The 16,803-nt window shown below is 48.7% G+C and overlaps 1 protein-coding gene across 3 annotated transcripts in view; it reads right to left on the bottom strand.

The window, feature by feature from the left end:
• Positions 1 to 16,803, bottom strand: part of LOC144813848 (solute carrier organic anion transporter family member 1A2-like) — a 1,137,838-nt gene that overhangs the window by 865,634 nt on the left and 255,401 nt on the right. For all 3 annotated transcript variants that reach the window (XM_078674057.1, XM_078674059.1, XM_078674058.1), the window contains exon 3: positions 13,147 to 13,288. In XM_078674057.1, coding sequence (XP_078530183.1) covers positions 13,147 to 13,288 — 142 coding nt within the window. The remainder of the gene's footprint in view (positions 1 to 13,146; positions 13,289 to 16,803) is intronic.

The following is a 16,803-nucleotide window of genomic DNA, read 5'->3' as shown; positions in this document are numbered from 1 at the left end:
TTCGGATGCTGGGATAGGTATAATACCCAGCTCTGGCGGCCACCATTGATCTCCCCATAGCTCAGCATGTTTCCCCAGGACCAACACTTCAGTTTTGGTGGCATTCAACTGCAAGCAGTTGGTCCGAAGCCAACTTGCGACTGCCACAAGTCAAGCTCGGAATCTGGGGGCCTCCACTTCTGGGTCTCCACTAAGTGTCACCGCCAGCTGCGTGTCGTCCGCATATGAGGTCATCGTCAAACCCCACTGTTTGGCGACAGCAGCTAGCGGTTTCACAAAGAGGTTGAACAAGGTGGGGCTCAATGAGGAGCCCTGTGGGACCCCCAGGTCCAAGGGATGAATGGCAGATTGGCAGGGTGGTATTGCCACTTTGAAGGTTCGATCAGAAAGGAAAGATCGAAACCACTGAAGGGCGGTGCCTGCTACTCCAGCTTCCTCTAGGCATTGAATCAATATGTGATGGGACACAGTATCGAAAGCAGCGCTCAGATCTAATAACAGGAGCGCTGCCGTGCGACCAGAGTCAAGCACCTGGCGGAGATGTTCGATGATGTAAAGCAAGGCAGTCTCGGTACTGTGTCCCGGCCGAAAGCCATTTTGGCTGGAGTCCAGTATCTGGTTTCGGGCAAGGTGGTCAGACAAGATCGAGTTAACGTGGGCTTCTGTAACTTTAGCAGTCCAAGGCAGAAGAGATATGGGGCGGTAGTTCTCAGGCAGAAGGGGGTCAGAATTTGCCTTTTTTAAGATAGGAGTAACTACCGCCTGCTTCCATGAGGAAGGGACCGTCCCAGTAGACAACAACATATTAATTAAAGTAAGTATTGGGGCACGACATAGCGGGGAAAGCATATTGAGAAGAGCAGGCTTCAGCGGATCCAGGGGGTAACCTGATTTAACTCTGAGGCTAAGTTTGTCAAAGGCCTCAGTAGACATATCAGGTAAGAGAGACAAAGTCTCATACCCCAAGGAATTAGGATCAGCTGGCTCTGGATTCAACCGATACAAGTCAAACCCTCGGTAGATTTTTTTGCACTTTCTCCAGAAAAAAGGTCGCCAAATTCTCGCAATGGGAGTCAGTGCAGATCTCTGCCGAAGTAGCTCTTTTATTCATAAGGTCTTTCAAGACCTTGAATATTAATTTAGAAGGGTTGGTGCTGGCATGAAATTCCTGAGCATAGAATGCGGCCCGTGTTCTGCAGATTGCCCTGTGATAGGACTTAAGTTTGGCAAAATACAGGGTTTTCAAATCAGGGTCGTAAGATCTTCTCCATTCCCTCTCCGCTTTCCGGCAAGTTTTTTTAAGCTCGGCGAGGGAATCACTATACCACGGGCTGGGTACCTTCGAGTTACCTTTCGACCAGCCTTTAGGTATAAGGGCATCAAGAGCATCTGAGATCCATGTACAGAACAGTTGGTACCCATGGTCCACATTCAGAAAAGCGCTCAGGGGTTTATGCTCCAGCAGACTATAAAACTCTTCAAGTTTAAGCTTATGCCAGTGTCTTTTAAAAATTGGTCTGTCCACAGGTTTGAATGGCTTTTCATGTAGAGAACAAAAGACTTCCACCAGCGAGTGATCCGTCCATCCCATCAACTTCGGGTCAGATACCTTCACCCTCTCAAGAGTGGAAAAAAAGGGATCAAGGATATGACCTCCAGTGTGAGTAGGGAGAGTGACTAGCTGGACCAGTTGAAGAGCTTCAAGATCCGCAAGCAAGGTGTTAATAGATATGGACGCCCTATTATCAAAATGGATATTGAGGTCACCCATGATGTTAAAGTTTGTGCAATTAAGCGCTAAAGAGCTTACCATATCGGCAAGTGCGGACTTAAAGACTGAGTCATTGCCAGGTGGGCGGTAGATGAGCATACTGCTGAAAGTAAAATGATGGCTAAAAGCTACTTTGAAGAGGGCACTTTCACAAGTAGGCAACCCAAGAACTTTCCATTCCGCAGGAAAGCAGGATTTAACTGCCATGGCAATACCACCTCCCCTTGTAGTCCGGTTCAAAGTATAAATCGTGTAATTCGATGGAAAGGTGAGATTCAGAATGGCAGCATCCGCGTCCTGAAGCCAGGTTTCGGTAAGGAGAAAAAGATCAGGATCGTCTTTTTCAATAAGGTCATGTACAAGCTGGTGATGTTTGACCAGTGATCTTACATTCAAACTCCAAATCCGAAGTCCCCGGCCAGCATTGATGTTGCGCTTAATAGGGGTAACATCAGCCAGGGAGCCGATCCTAATAGGGCTATCAAGAGACCATTTCTTACAGGCCCAGACATAGGGGCCAGATAGGGGGTCTACAGGATCGCATCGACAGACCTCAACCCTATTCCCGATAGAAAGCAAATCTGCCCGTGAATAGGTCAGCATTTGGAAATACGTGCCAGATGACAGTGGCCACGAATGCACAGAGCCCTACCGCGTTACTGTTGTTATATCACATGCAACTTTTACAACTGTCCACTCACTAACTTACCCTCACAAACCTTCTTTCCTACGATACTTTTCCCCCTTTCTCCTTCTCATGGGCACTAATATAAATGTGGATTATGTATTGCACATGAAATGTAATGACTAAGAGGATGTGAATAAACCAATTCCTCTTCAAACTCAGGGTACGAGTAATATGTATCTAAAGTTTATTAATTCTTCTGTGCATTTCAGTTCTAATTAGTCTGGGACCCCTTTCTCTGTACCACCTGGGAAGCACAGCACCTTACACAGAGGCACATTTTTCCATTGGAATTATTTTTGTGAGTATCCTTCAAATGGAATCTGTTGGAAACCGGCTATTTCGGGTAGGCTAAGGCTGACGCCAAAGCCAGGCCGAAACAACCATTCCAGTCAGGGCAAGGAAGTCACACGCCAAGATAACCCCGGCTCACCCTCTAGGTAGCATGGCGCGAGCAGTCTAGGCTAAACTCGGAGGCGATGTGTAAAGCATTTGCGTCAGCGCACAACAGCAACAACATACTAGGTACACCACAAAAGAGACTCCACACAAGGTTATATTAAAATAACTTTTGTATTGTAAAAACATATCAGATAGAAATTACACATGTACATTGTGCCAACTGGCACGGCAATATTCACAAGGGATTATTTACAAGACAGGGCCACATGGGCCACTGTCTGAATCAACACTTTGCAGATATAGAAATACTTGTCAGAAATTAGAATAAAAGTATATAAACTTCACTGTAACACCAAGTAACAGTTATAGATCACATCCAGTAACTACGGGGAACAGGTAAGTACCACCTACGTAACCCTAACCCCTTAGGAGACTGTCACGCAGGGGACCAGGACCTCACTAGGACCACCTGTACTAAAAAGAACAACCACCTAAGTATCACACAGCATTTAGGGGTCTAAGAAAGAACACATTACCCATGATGTATGAAACACATTCAGAGGAGTAGTAAAGGAAAACCACCTAAGTATCACACAGCATTTAGGGGTCTAAGAGAGAACACATTACCCATGATGCATAGATATACATTCAGAGGAGTAGTAAAGAGAAACACATAATGTATAAACCTGCACATTCAGCGGTGTTAAGAATAAAGCACATGATGCAATAAAATTACATTCAGAGGTACCAGAATAATACAGTAGCGCAATAGTCACATAATGTCTAAAAACATTCAGAGGTGCAGGAATAAGACATGATGCAAGAAATCACATTCAGAGGTGCAAGAACCATACAATTGCGCAAAACCTACATAAGCCACCACCTGTGGCAGTCCCTAGGCCAACTGGCCTTGTTGGGGCTAGAACGCCCTGAGTCTCAATGTCAGGGGCCTAAACGATGCAGGGGCCCACTACTTGCTGGGCACCTGGAAACACTCACAAGGGCCTAAACGCTGCAGCTGGCACTAAGTGCTGCGCAGCTGTGAAGGCCGGGCACCGCTGTGCCCTCGCTGTCCCACGCAGAGACTCTCTCCTGAAATTGCGCCTAAACGGTGCGGCTGCCCACTAATTGCTGGGCAGCTGGAGAATCATCAACACTGCGCCAGGGCCCTCACTGGCCCTCAGGCGCAACCTGCGCCACGCTGGAGCCACACAGGCTCTACACACACCTATGTCCACGTTGGAGCCACACAGGCTCTGGCATTACTCTGCGCAACGTTGGAGCCACCCAGGCTCTGCCACCACACTGCGCCGAACGCGGGAGCCTTCTGGGGCTCTTAAACAACCATGGTGCTTTCACTGGCACCAGCACTACACAAGCCCAGGAGGGGACGGGCATCGACAATATGCCCCGAGGTGTCCCAGGAGCCATCTAGACTCCTTAAACAAATATGGCCTGCGTTGGAGCCTCTCAGGGCTCGTAGGGGCGTCACCCACTCCGTTGGAGTCCCACTCGGGGGACTCAGGATTACGACATGCCCCCTGCGCCTCCCGGGGCGCTCAAAATAAATAGGGGCTTTGGAGCCTCAGGCTCCGTTGAAACCTGGGGGCGTCCCACTGTCAGCTGGGGCCGCCCTACCTCCACTCCCGCCCAGGTGCCACTCTCCGGCACCAACAGCAGCTGCACGGAGCCCTCCCCAGCCCTTCCGACTCACCGGGCTGTCTTGGGCGGGCTCCTCCGGGCGGCGGCTTCTCTGCTGGGCGGCGGCTCACTCTCGCCACCTCCTAGCAAGTCCGGTCTCCCTCTCCCCACGGGAGACCGGCGATGAGGCAGCCAGGCTTTCCCCTTCTCTCGGGGCTCCCTCTCGGCCACGGGAGCCCCGCAACGGCGGCCATCTTTTCCTCACACGCGGCACCGCAGCCTTCCTCAGCTTCCCGGGGCCGCCTCGACCGGCCAATCCCGTCGCGGCCCCGATGACGAGTCTCCTCTCCTCCTCCAATCACGGCCCGACAGGGGCCATGACGCTGCGCCGCACGGGCCTATCCCGTCGCGGCGTTGGTGAGGGGGCTCGGCTCTCTCAACCAATGAGAGCGCGGCGCCTTCCGTTCTGCAGGCGCTTCCAAGCCCGGGCGGCGGCGGTGACTGGGAGGCAAATGCCGGGGGGCACCGGCCAAAACCCACCAAGCGCCCCCCAGCGCTAGGACACAATAAAGCGCTCCTAAGCGCTATGGCCAAGGATAAAGCGCTCCTACGCGCTAGGGGGAAATCAAGCGCTCCAAAGCGCTAGCAAACAGGCAGAGCGCTCAGGGGGAAGCTCAGCGCCTCCGAGGTGCTAGAAACACAGTTCCAGCGCTCTCCACAGAAAAATGCAGCTTCTCCATGCTGCAGCCGCCCCAGAGCTTCCCAGGGGTAAGCCAAGTCCCCCCATCAGCCCAGGCAGGGCAGAGGGGTCCCCCAGGAGTCCAGGAAAGTCCATCAGGAGTCCAGGGGCTGAGCAGGACTCAGGGAGTCCCCTGAGCCCAAGCAACAGCACGCCCCTGGCAGATTCAAGTCAGAAAACAAGAACAAATTGGAAGGGAACAAAGCCCCTTCTTATACACAGAAAAGGCCTTGAAGTCTTTTGAAGTCTTTGTGTAAGCGAGCCCTAAGCCCTGGGTGTATCTGGTTTCCCTCTCCTGTCAGCCTCAGGTCAGAGGTGACAGTGGGTTATCAGGAGGGAGAGGCAGCAGGGTGGGCTGCCAGGCACGGCCCGGCACCACCAGAGCTCTTCCCTCCCATCCGTGACAGCAGATGGGGGCCTTTCATCTACGGCTGACTCAGACCCCCTCCTCCAGACAGTCCATCTACCAGCAGGCCCAGGCATCCAGGGCCAGGCCCATCAGCCAATCACGTGCTAGCAGACTCACTACACAATTATGCCAACTTCTAAAAGTGGCGCTTCTGGACTAGATACAGCCATGCCGCATATACCATTATGCAGCATTCACTCTCACGAGTTCACACATATCAAACTCGCCCCTGCACTCCCCACGCATCAGGAATCTACCATGGGCATACATATTCCCCATTCATTCCTATGGGAGGGCAGGGCGCTCACCATCCATACACAGAGAGCACACGCACTTTACACTGTACCACAGTGAAAAAGTGCGCAGAGGCCTAAAAATCACCAACCCAGGTTCCAAAAACAGGCTAGGAATAGGCAAAAAGTCACGGGGTGAACCTGCCCAAAGGACCGGGTCCAACACATCCCCCTTCCAGCCAAAACGCAGGGTAGACCAATCACTACACTGATGGTCTTCACTGCTTTGGGCGACAAAAACCACGGACACGGGCCTGCACGGCAGGGCCAACTTCCAGTTTTTTTCGCCACTCTGAACCCACATAGATTTCCCTCAACACAGCTCTCGGGCACAACTAGGATACCCCACTGGTACACACTAGTCATCCACAGCCAGGGCCAGGCCGTAGGCCGTCCAAAGATCACAGGTCCTAACCAATCCACAGAGTGGGGGCAGAAGCCCCTGGCACACAATAGCCAATCTCCACTCTCTCTCTCAGGGTAGCTACACTACCACTGATCCTACAACCTAGGGACCACACCCTCAGGCTGACTAGAGGTCACGGCAAGAATGCCCGATCCTACCTCTACTCCACCAATGTTAGAACTGGGGGTCTCTAGTTGGCAGAGGTAAGTACCTTAGACCAAGTAGGGACCCTTGCTTCCAGTCAGGGTGAAGGAATAACCCTCACAGGGAAGCACTCACCAGAACACAACTCTCCTACCAGATCAGGACCTCACTCCGTCACTGGTCTACCACCTGGAAACAATTCCACTTCTGAGGTACAAAGCATACAGCACAGTCCCTCTTCAAGCAGGTGGGGGGACACAGCACACAGCAAAGTCCCCTTTCCTCTACCTTAGTGGAAACAACAAACTGCAGGTGGGCCCCCGAACACACAGCAAGGGCAGCCCCCTCGGTCTCTTCAGCTGATCCACTTTGGTAGGGTTCCTCTTGACCTAGAAGTTTCCTAATCTCCCAACCTAGGATTTAAACCCTCAAGTTGCACCGGGGTCAGAAGTACACCGTCCTTCTGCACCCCCTTCCAGTTCCACGATTACAGGCCCAGTATGTCTCAGGCTAAACAGAGCACACGCCAGCGGCGTAGCAGCGACACACTCTCCTCCCACCGGGGTCAGAAGTAAGGACACCGTCCCTCTGCACCCCCCTCCAGAGTTCTGCACCCTCCCACCTGGGAGCGGTACCCCTGGAAGCCAACAACCGGTCAGGACTCTGATCACAGATGCCCTTCCCTCCATGTCAGGCTGAACCTGAACCTGGCCTCCCCCCTCCGTGGGGAACAACCTCCAGAGGCCCCCCAAAAAAATGGTCAAGCACTCTAGACGGTCAAATGCCCAGCGAACCAGGACTTCTGCACCCTCCACTTAGGAGCGGTACAGCCCAACACCAGGACCGCCGGAGTTCTGATTACAGACACTCCCCGTCCTCTAAACACAGGAAGATTTTCCTCAAATGACTTATAAGTACAGCCTAGGCCCCTGACCTGACGCTCCCTTAGGGAACCCTCCAGGCCCTGAGATACGGTTTCGGGCCAACGTGGGACACACCGTCCCACACTCACACTCCGCCTCCACTGAGACAGGACGTGAGCCCCTACACCCCTACCATCCTAATGGGACCTAGCTGGGCTACACATGAACCTCTTCACCTACACAGGATCATCAGATACACAAGCCACTACTTTTAGAATCACTCCCTAATGTCTCTGCATGACATCCAGCACACCGCCAGACATCCACCTTCTTGTCCAATGCCTCTGCAGGATCTCCTGCACACCACCAGAGGTACACCTCACGTGCAAGCTCCTTAAAAAAAACTCACACCAACTCCTCCAGTTCAACACAGCACTCATCCACACACTCCCCCTCCAGACTGGTGAGACAGTTCCTCACTGCCTCTGACTCTCAACCTGTCACCCTCTTACTGAGCACCAGGCACCATACTCTGGGACTGGGAATGGGAATTCACGCGCTGGACACATTTAAGCTGCCACCACTGGATCCTACCATACTGGGGAATCCAGACACACACACTACACTCAGGGAATAACCACCCTCCTGAGCAAGCAATTTCTCCTCCACCCTCCCTCTCTTCCATCTACCCACACAGAGACAGGAACGGGAATTGGACACTGGACCCAGCAAGGGATTCCTAATCTATGGGAACCTCCCCTCTCTACTGGCGTCCCGCCCTGTCATTTTCTCTCATCTGCCACTAAACATAAAGCGCAGGAACACCATCTGAAAATGACACTCTTGAGGAAAAATAAAATCAAAAACAATAATCCCAAATATGTGACTATCTGAAAAACGCAGAGTTTTTGTAATGTAGCCAGTTGTGGCTATGGCACTGGGCAAACGCAAGTCCAAATCCCACCGCTGCCACCAATGTTGGAAACCGGCTATTTCGGGTAGGCTAAGGCTGACGCCAAAGCCAGGCCGAAACCACCATTCCAGTCAGGGCAAGGAAGTCACACGCCAAGATAACCCCTGCTCACCCTCTAGGTAGCATGGCGCGAGCAGTCTAGGCTAAACTCGGAGGCGATGTGTAAAGCATTTGCGTCAGCGCACAACAGCAACAACATACTAGGTACACTACAAAAGAGACTCCACACAAGGTTATATTAAAATAACTTTTGTATTGTAAAAACATATCAGATAGAAATTACACATGTACATTGTGCCAACTGGCACGGCAATATTCACAAGGGATTATTTACAAGACAGGGCCACATGGGCCACTGTCTGAATCAACACTTTGCAGATATAGAAATACTTGTCAGAAATTAGAATAAAAGTATATAAACTTCACTGTAACACCAAGTAACAGTTATAGATCACATCCAGTAACTACGGGGAACAGGTAAGTACCACCTACGTAACCCTAACCCCTTAGGAGACTGTCACGCAGGGGACCAGGACCTCACTAGGACCACCTGTACTAAAAAGAACAACCACCTAAGTATCACACAGCATTTAGGGGTCTAAGAAAGAACACATTACCCATGATGTATGAAACACATTCAGAGGAGTAGTAAAGGAAAACCACCTAAGTATCACACAGCATTTAGGGGTCTAAGAGAGAACACATTACCCATGATGCATAGATATACATTCAGAGGAGTAGTAAAGAGAAACACATAATGTATAAACCTACACATTCAGCGGTGTTAAGAATAAAGCACATGATGCAATAAAATTACATTCAGAGGTACCAGAATAATACAGTTGCGCAATAGTCACATGATGTCTAAAAACATTCAGAGGTGCAGGAATAAGACATGATGCAAGAAATCACATTCAGAGGTGCAAGAACCATACAATTGCGCAAAACCTACATAAGCCACCACCTGTGGCAGTCCCTAGGCCAACTGGCCTTGTTGGGGCTAGAACGCCCTGAGTCTCAATGTCAGGGGCCTAAACGATGCAGGGGCCCACTACTTGCTGGGCACCTGGAAACACTCACAAGGGCCTAAACGCTGCAGCTGGCACTAAGTGCTGCGCAGCTGTGAAGGCCGGGCACCGCTGTGCCCTCGCTGTCCCACGCAGGGACTCTCTCCTGAAATTGCGCCTAAACGGTGCGGCTGCCCACTAATTGCTGGGCAGCTGGAGAATCATCAACACTGCGCCAGGGCCCTCACTGGCCCTCAGGCGCAACCTGCGCCACGCTGGAGCCACACAGGCTCTACACACACCTATGTCCACGTTGGAGCCACACAGGCTCTGGCATTACTCTGCGCAACGTTGGAGCCACCCAGGCTCTGCCACCACACTGCGCCGAACGCGGGAGCCTTCTGGGGCTCTTAAACAACCATGGTGCTTTCACTGGCACCAGCACTACACAAGCCCAGGAGGGGACGGGCATCGACAATATGCCCCGAGGTGTCCCAGGAGCCATCTAGACTCCTTAAACAAATATGGCCTGCGTTGGAGCCTCTCAGGGCTCGTAGGGGCGTCACCCACTCCGTTGGAGTCCCACTCGGGGGACTCAGGATTACGACATGCCCCCTGCGCCTCCCGGGGCGCTCAAAATAAATAGGGGCTTTGGAGCCTCAGGCTCCGTTGAAACCTGGGGGCGTCCCACTGTCAGCTGGGGCCGCCCTACCTCCACTCCCGCCCAGGTGCCGCTCTCCGGCACCAACAGCAGCTGCACGGAGCCCTCCCCAGCCCTTCCGACTCACCGGGCTTTCTTGGGCGGGCTCCTTCGGGCGGCGGCTTCTCTGCTGGGCGGCGGCTCACTCTCGCCACCTCCTAGCAAGTCCGGTCTCCCTCTCCCCACGGGAGACCGGCGATGAGGCAGCCAGGCTTTCCCCTTCTCTCGGGGCTCCCTCTCGGCCACGGGAGCCCCGCAACGGCCGCCATCTTTTCCTCACACGTGGCGCCGCAGCCTTCCTCAGCTTCCCGGGGCCGCCTCGACCGGCCAATCCCGTCGCGGCCCCGATGACGAGTCTCCTCTCCTCCTCCAATCACGGCCCGACAGGGGCCATGACGCTGCGCCGCACGGGCCTATCCCGTGGCGCTTCTGGACTAGATACAGCCATGCCGCATATACCATTATGCAGCATTCACTCTCACGAGTTCACACATATCAAACTCGCCCCTGCACTCCCCACGCATCAGGAATCTACCATGGGCATACATATTCCCCATTCATTCCTATGGGAGGGCAGGGCGCTCACCATCCATACACAGAGAGCACACGCACTTTACACTGTACCACAGTGAAAAAGTGCGCAGAGGCCTAAAAATCACCAACCCAGGTTCCAAAAACAGGCTAGGAAAAAGCAAAAAGTCACGGGGTGAACCTGCCCAAAGGACCCTTGTCCAACACAATCATAAAGGTCAATTTTATAGAGTAGATTAGAGGACGTAAATTGTGACAGTAGGAAGGACATACATAAACACAATAGTTTCCATAGTAATAATATAATGATTATGCTATGGGAGTAATTGTGACTTGATTGCAAGTAATTGGATGTTGCTTTAAGATCTTTTCATTACAAAAAAATGGTATTCAATTTCAAAGTCTTTTCAGCCGTAAAGTCTTAGAGGTATATCAAATTTGTAAAAATTAGGGTATAGTTCTGAGTTCACAATTGATTTCAGAGAGATGTTTTTGTGACCTGTTCATTATTTAGTCACAAATCCCATGTTATACTTAGTGACTGCTGCAGGTGAAGGGCGTAGCAAGCTCAGCAATACTCCCAAAGTTTGCTGCTGGGCATGCACTTTTACTGCATTGGCACCCTCTGATGTCATAGCAGAATATGTGTTTGTTATATGTGATGTCCAAGCAGCGAATATGTGGATTTTCTGTGTCCAACCTAAATCTCAGATTATCGAGTTGGAGGGGTATTCTCAGTAAGAAAGTATTAAAACTCTAAGCTCATCAACGCCTCTCTTCAACAGGGAGTCGTCCCCCCTAGCTGGAAAGCGGCCGTCGTTAAGGCGCTGCTAAAAAAACCCTCCCTAGATCCAGCTGAACTGGCCAACTACCGACCAATATCCCTCCTCCCCGGGACCAGTAAGGTTGCCGAGAAACTGGTGAATAAGAAACTCTCCCAATTTCTCGAATCCAACAAACTGCTGAAAAACTCGCAGACAGGCTTCCGCCCTGGACAGGGCACCGACATCGCCCTCCTGGCGGCAGTGGAGGAGGCCAGAACACTCTTAGACGAAGGAGGATCAGTGGCAGTGATCCTCCTCGACCTGAGTGCGGCCTTCGACACTGTCAACCATCGATTACTGGTCAAACGGCTCAAAAAGGTAGGAGTAGAAGGTACCGCTTTGTCCTGGCTCTCCTCCTTTCTGGCCCACCGTTCCTTCCAGATATGGGAAAATAACACCTGCTCCTCCGACACTTCCCTCCAATGTGGTGTGCCTCAGGGCTCCTCCCTGAGCCCCACATTGTTTAACATCTATATGTCCCCATTGGAGGAGATCGTCACCCCATTCGGAGTGAGCATTGTCAGCTATGCGGACGACACACAACTAGTCGTCTCCCTTTCCCACCCTAGCCAGCAGCCAGCGGACCTATTCAACTGCTTGAAGGAGATCCAAGGGTGGATGAACCATTCAGCATTAAAACTCAATGGTTCTAAAACTGACATTCTTCTTCTGGGCCAGAAAGGACTCACCTTCCCTGCAAACATCTGGCCACCCGGCCTAGGACCCCCCCCTGTCCCTAAACAGGAAGTAAAAAGCTTAGGAGTATGGATCGACACGGACCTTACATTCACCACGCAGGCAAAAAAAGTAGCAGGCACATGCTTCGGCCTACTCAAATCGATGAGAAAGATCCTGCCCCTCCTCCCATCCACTTCGCAAAGACTTCTCATCCAAGGCCTCATATTATCCAGGCTCGACTATAGCAATGCTATATACCTAGGCGCCCCCGAAGCCACCCTAAACAAACTACAGAAAATTCAAAACGCGGCCGCCCGGATTCTCATGCACACTCCCGTCAGAGCTTCGGCCAAACCGGCCCTGAAATCCCTGCACTGGCTCCCTATCAGGGAACGAGTAACATTCAAAGCCCTAAGCCTGGCCCACAGGCTACTGCAGAATCAGGGCCCCCCCATTTTGAGGAAATTTATACAACCCTACAAAGCCCCCAGATCTCTTCGATCAGACGAGGAGTCCCTCATTACCGTGCATAGATTCAGGAAGGTCCGCACGGGCGGTAGACGTTTTTCGATCCATACAGCGCGTCTATGGAATGCCCTTCCTCGAGACCTGCGGAAAGAACCGAACTACTTGAGATTCAGGAAACTACTCAAAACTCACCTGTTCCCTTAAACCATGACCCCCCCGACTCAATACCGCCTCTACCCATAATGATTATGTTAAAATCACTCCTGCCCTCATTTTCCCCCATGCCTCCTCTGGTTGCAGGGTTCTTCAGCGCTGGGATACCCCAGGGTGACTACGCGCTCTATAAAATTTTTTAATAATAATAATAATAACCAGAAGTCATAATTATCTTTACGTAATGGGCAAATTCGACTTTAATGTTTCTATCCTAAGAACCTTTAAAAGGAGCTTGATGTCATCTCAAACGTTAAAATAGCTATATTATGCTGCTAAAACATAAAACAATAGTACTAGACACACACACAGAACAAAAACACATATACATACACCACCCCAAATGCTATGGTAAATATAAGTGTGTCTCATATGAAAGTTGCACAATTAAAGAATTACCAATTTCAAAGCTTGCATCAATGAATCCAACAAGAGATGCAGGGATATTAAATCTTCTCTCCAGTTGTGTGATCATGTTTTTGGAGTAAACTCCTACCATTCCTTTTGTCAAATAGGCATACGATAGAGCCAGAAGAAAAACCTAGAAAATAGGAAACTACGTCAAATAATACTGTCATATTGATGTCAAACATCATTAGTCAGTGGTTTCAAATTAAGATTTAGTTTTCTCTAAAATCTTCAGCAAATTAATCAAAATCATACATAGATCATATGGACACACTTCAACTCAGTCATAAATAGTTACGATTATTGAGACCTAAGGTCTTTAAAACAATAAAGCAACCCATTCATAAGATACAATAAAACAAGAGGCACACATAAAAATCCATATTTTCTAATACATATCACAATAATATAGTAGCACCATTAAAATTAGACTAAGAATTTAACTATAGCATCTCTTCCTTTAAAATTTCGTCGACCACAGTTAAAAACAGTCCAATTGCAATTCTAAATATTTCATTTCTTTCACAAGCTCCACTGCTCATTTACACTCACATATCCCATAAGCTGCTAAAAACCTGAAACAATCTAATAAAACATGCAAATAGACACACTTTATAGTGAAGAATCACACTTTATATTCAGACCATTAGTACATTTTTCTTTGTCATTTAGTGCCATTAAGGTGCCATGTATCGTCTTTCCTGGTACAGCTTCAATACAAAACATGTAGCTCCCTTTCAGAGGTATTCATTTCAAGGGTGCTAGCCTCGAGTATTAAGGATAATCTTCTACAAGTTTCACCCAAACATTTTCTGCTTTCTTTCGCCCGGCTGAAATCACTGTGCCAAACTTAAGTTTTTACAGACAGTAGAGGTTTTTTATTTTCCCTCCCTCATCCTTCCTAGTCACATCTCACCACCCCAACATATGCTAAATAGTTCCAGGCTGGGAAACGGGTTCCATTCTTATGGCCACTACCACAAACGTAATGGTAACAATCTCTTTGCACACATTTTCCAATTTAAGTACAGCAATTCTGCTTCTTACTAGATATGAGGACATGATCATAGCAAGGCAGGCTATTAAGTTGTGGTATAGTGAGGATCCTCCATTGTAACTATTGAACTTTCTTAATCCACAAACGTAAGACTGAGCAATTGCTTTTAGGTATTCAATACGATCCTTCCAATTTAGGTTTACATTAAACCACACCCCTAAGTATTTATACTTTTTAACAATATATATTTTATTTCCCCCTGATGTTTAGACCATTAATTTGGTTTTACCACATTGACTAGAAGCTTCTTCCATGTACAATTCTTATGAAACACATTCAGTTTCCTTTTTCAGAACACCTCCATCATGTCTCTTACTACCAAATCATCAGCATATAAAAGACAGCGGATATGACAGACTTTCATCTTTGGGCATAATCCTTTGGCATCGTTTAGGGCAGTTTGCAAGTCCAGTAGCTAGGTGGCAAACTGGCTCTGGCAAACTGCTCGGCTGGACCCCCTGGGTTGGAAGTGGGGGGTGCGGCTGCGCTGTTTGCTAGAGCCGGTTTTGGCCGATTTTGTTACAGGGGCCGATATTGCCGACCACCGGTAGCAAATATGGCCCCCAGGGATCCAAAACTGGCCCCCACCAAGATGGCCCACCAGGGAAACGCCCAGTGCCCCTATGGTCAGTCCGGCTCGGTTCGATGTTTGAATTACCCTCATTAAAACCTCTGTGCTTTTGCAGGTTTATATTGTAGGTTTAAACTCAGACTTTCATCTGTTGCAGCAGGATCTTTGAAAATAACGTTTCACCAATATCTGGAAGGCTGATCAAGCCATAGTTTATCGCAATTGCAGCATTATCTTTCTTATAAATGGGTCTTATAATTGCCCCCTTCCAGCTTCCTTGGAAATTGCTGGACACTAAAACTCTTTGAAATGTCACAAAATGGAGTTTTGCACTTATTTCAAACATTTCTGTTCTGGGTACCTCCTCACTAACTTTACCATATAGTTCCTTTAGGTAACAAAACCAAGCACCTTCAACCACCATGCACTTTAAGCGCCCCATCATTTCCTAATCCTTCCTGCACCAACTGCCAGAATTTCCCAACATTTTTTGTTTCAATGACCTCTAGCATTTTGTTCCCAACATTTCCCCTGGTTTTCCTCTTTTTCTGATCTGTAGGATGTTATAGTTCCGTGTATCCCTCTGTAAAATACTATGTTGCTCTTTGTCAAATGTTTCCTGAAGTTCCTTTTTTATTCCCTTTCTGTTGTTTTAGCCTTCTGCATTCCATATCAAACCATCCATTTTTATTCCTTAACCTGCTTTCCTCTAAATTAACCTGTCACATTTTCTTTTTACTTCAACCAGTAAACATTCTACAACTTGGTTAACAATTGCCTTATGCCATGTTAAGAAATCCTTGGGCACCTCAGCCCCCTAATTAAATCTTGTTGTTGCTAAAAGGTACACCGAAATGTTATATGCTTATCTTATATTTCGAAGGTGAGGCACCTAGGGTATTCAACATGCAAAGGGCGAACTGTTGCTCTAAGTTCTCCTTCCCCTAGATTTATCACTAGGTGCAGTAGCCCCTTGTTAGTTCCCTTTGGCTTCAAAACTCAAACATTCTCCACTTTAAAAAGAATCACAATTAGATAAAGCCCCCTGATTGCCATATTTAAAAGTTTGCCTTTCGGGGCAATCGGTGTCAAAGAGACCATTTGTACTGAGCTGTCCTATTGATGTTAAACATTCTTGCAAAGCCATATCCCGGCATCTGAATTTAATCTTTGGGAACCTGGCTATGTTAATTTTGTAGTCACACAACCTATCTTTATGTAATAAACCACGATAATGGGGATCCAATTTATAATTGAAATCCTCCATTAGTACCACCATTTGTGATGTGTATTGGAGTTTAATCTTTCTAGCTCTGCCTTCATGAGCTTGAGCTGGAGCCCATATTCATCCCTGCTTAAAGGCAGAATATATCAATTATGGAGGCAACTTGTTTTTCATTGTATGTAATTCAACTAGACACATCAAAATCCATGTATTATTCACAGTTGTCACAGAGTTTTATAGCCAGGGGTTCTATGAAGAAGGTGAACAATAGGGGGGACAGCGGACACCCTTGTCTGGTCCCACTATTGATATTTACTATCCCTGCTTTGTTTGCATTTATCACCACTTGAGACTGGGTCCCCAGGTAAATAATCCTAAGCATTTCTATAACCTGGAAATGGACACCAAAGTTGCCCAGACCGTAAAAGAGTGCGTCCCAATTAAATAGGTCAAATGCCTTTTTGGCGTCCACCATCATAATAAGCGCTGGATTAGAATTTTTGTTAAAAAAGTCAAGAGCCTGAATTAAAACCCCAGTATTAGAGGACATCGACCTCCCAGGACAAACCCAGACTGATCTCTATGAATCACTTCCTGTGCTAAGGGAGTGAAACGCTGGGCGCAAATTTTCCTTAGAAGCTTGTAGTCAGCATCACAAAGCTTGCAATTATTGACTCTTTGAAGCTTGAGGGGACGACACCATCCATCTTAATATGATTAAACAGCTTCATCAAGAAGGGGATCAATGCCTTATAACATTTTATAGGTAGCCCATCATTTCCACAGGCTTTCGCT

Source organism: Lissotriton helveticus, chromosome 1_1 (genome assembly GCF_964261635.1).
Source record: "Lissotriton helveticus chromosome 1_1, aLisHel1.1, whole genome shotgun sequence".
NCBI classification, from domain to species: Eukaryota; Metazoa; Chordata; class Amphibia; order Caudata; family Salamandridae; genus Lissotriton; species Lissotriton helveticus.
The sequence above is the reverse complement of the archived record's forward strand: the minus strand, read 5'-3'. Positions and strand labels throughout refer to the sequence as shown.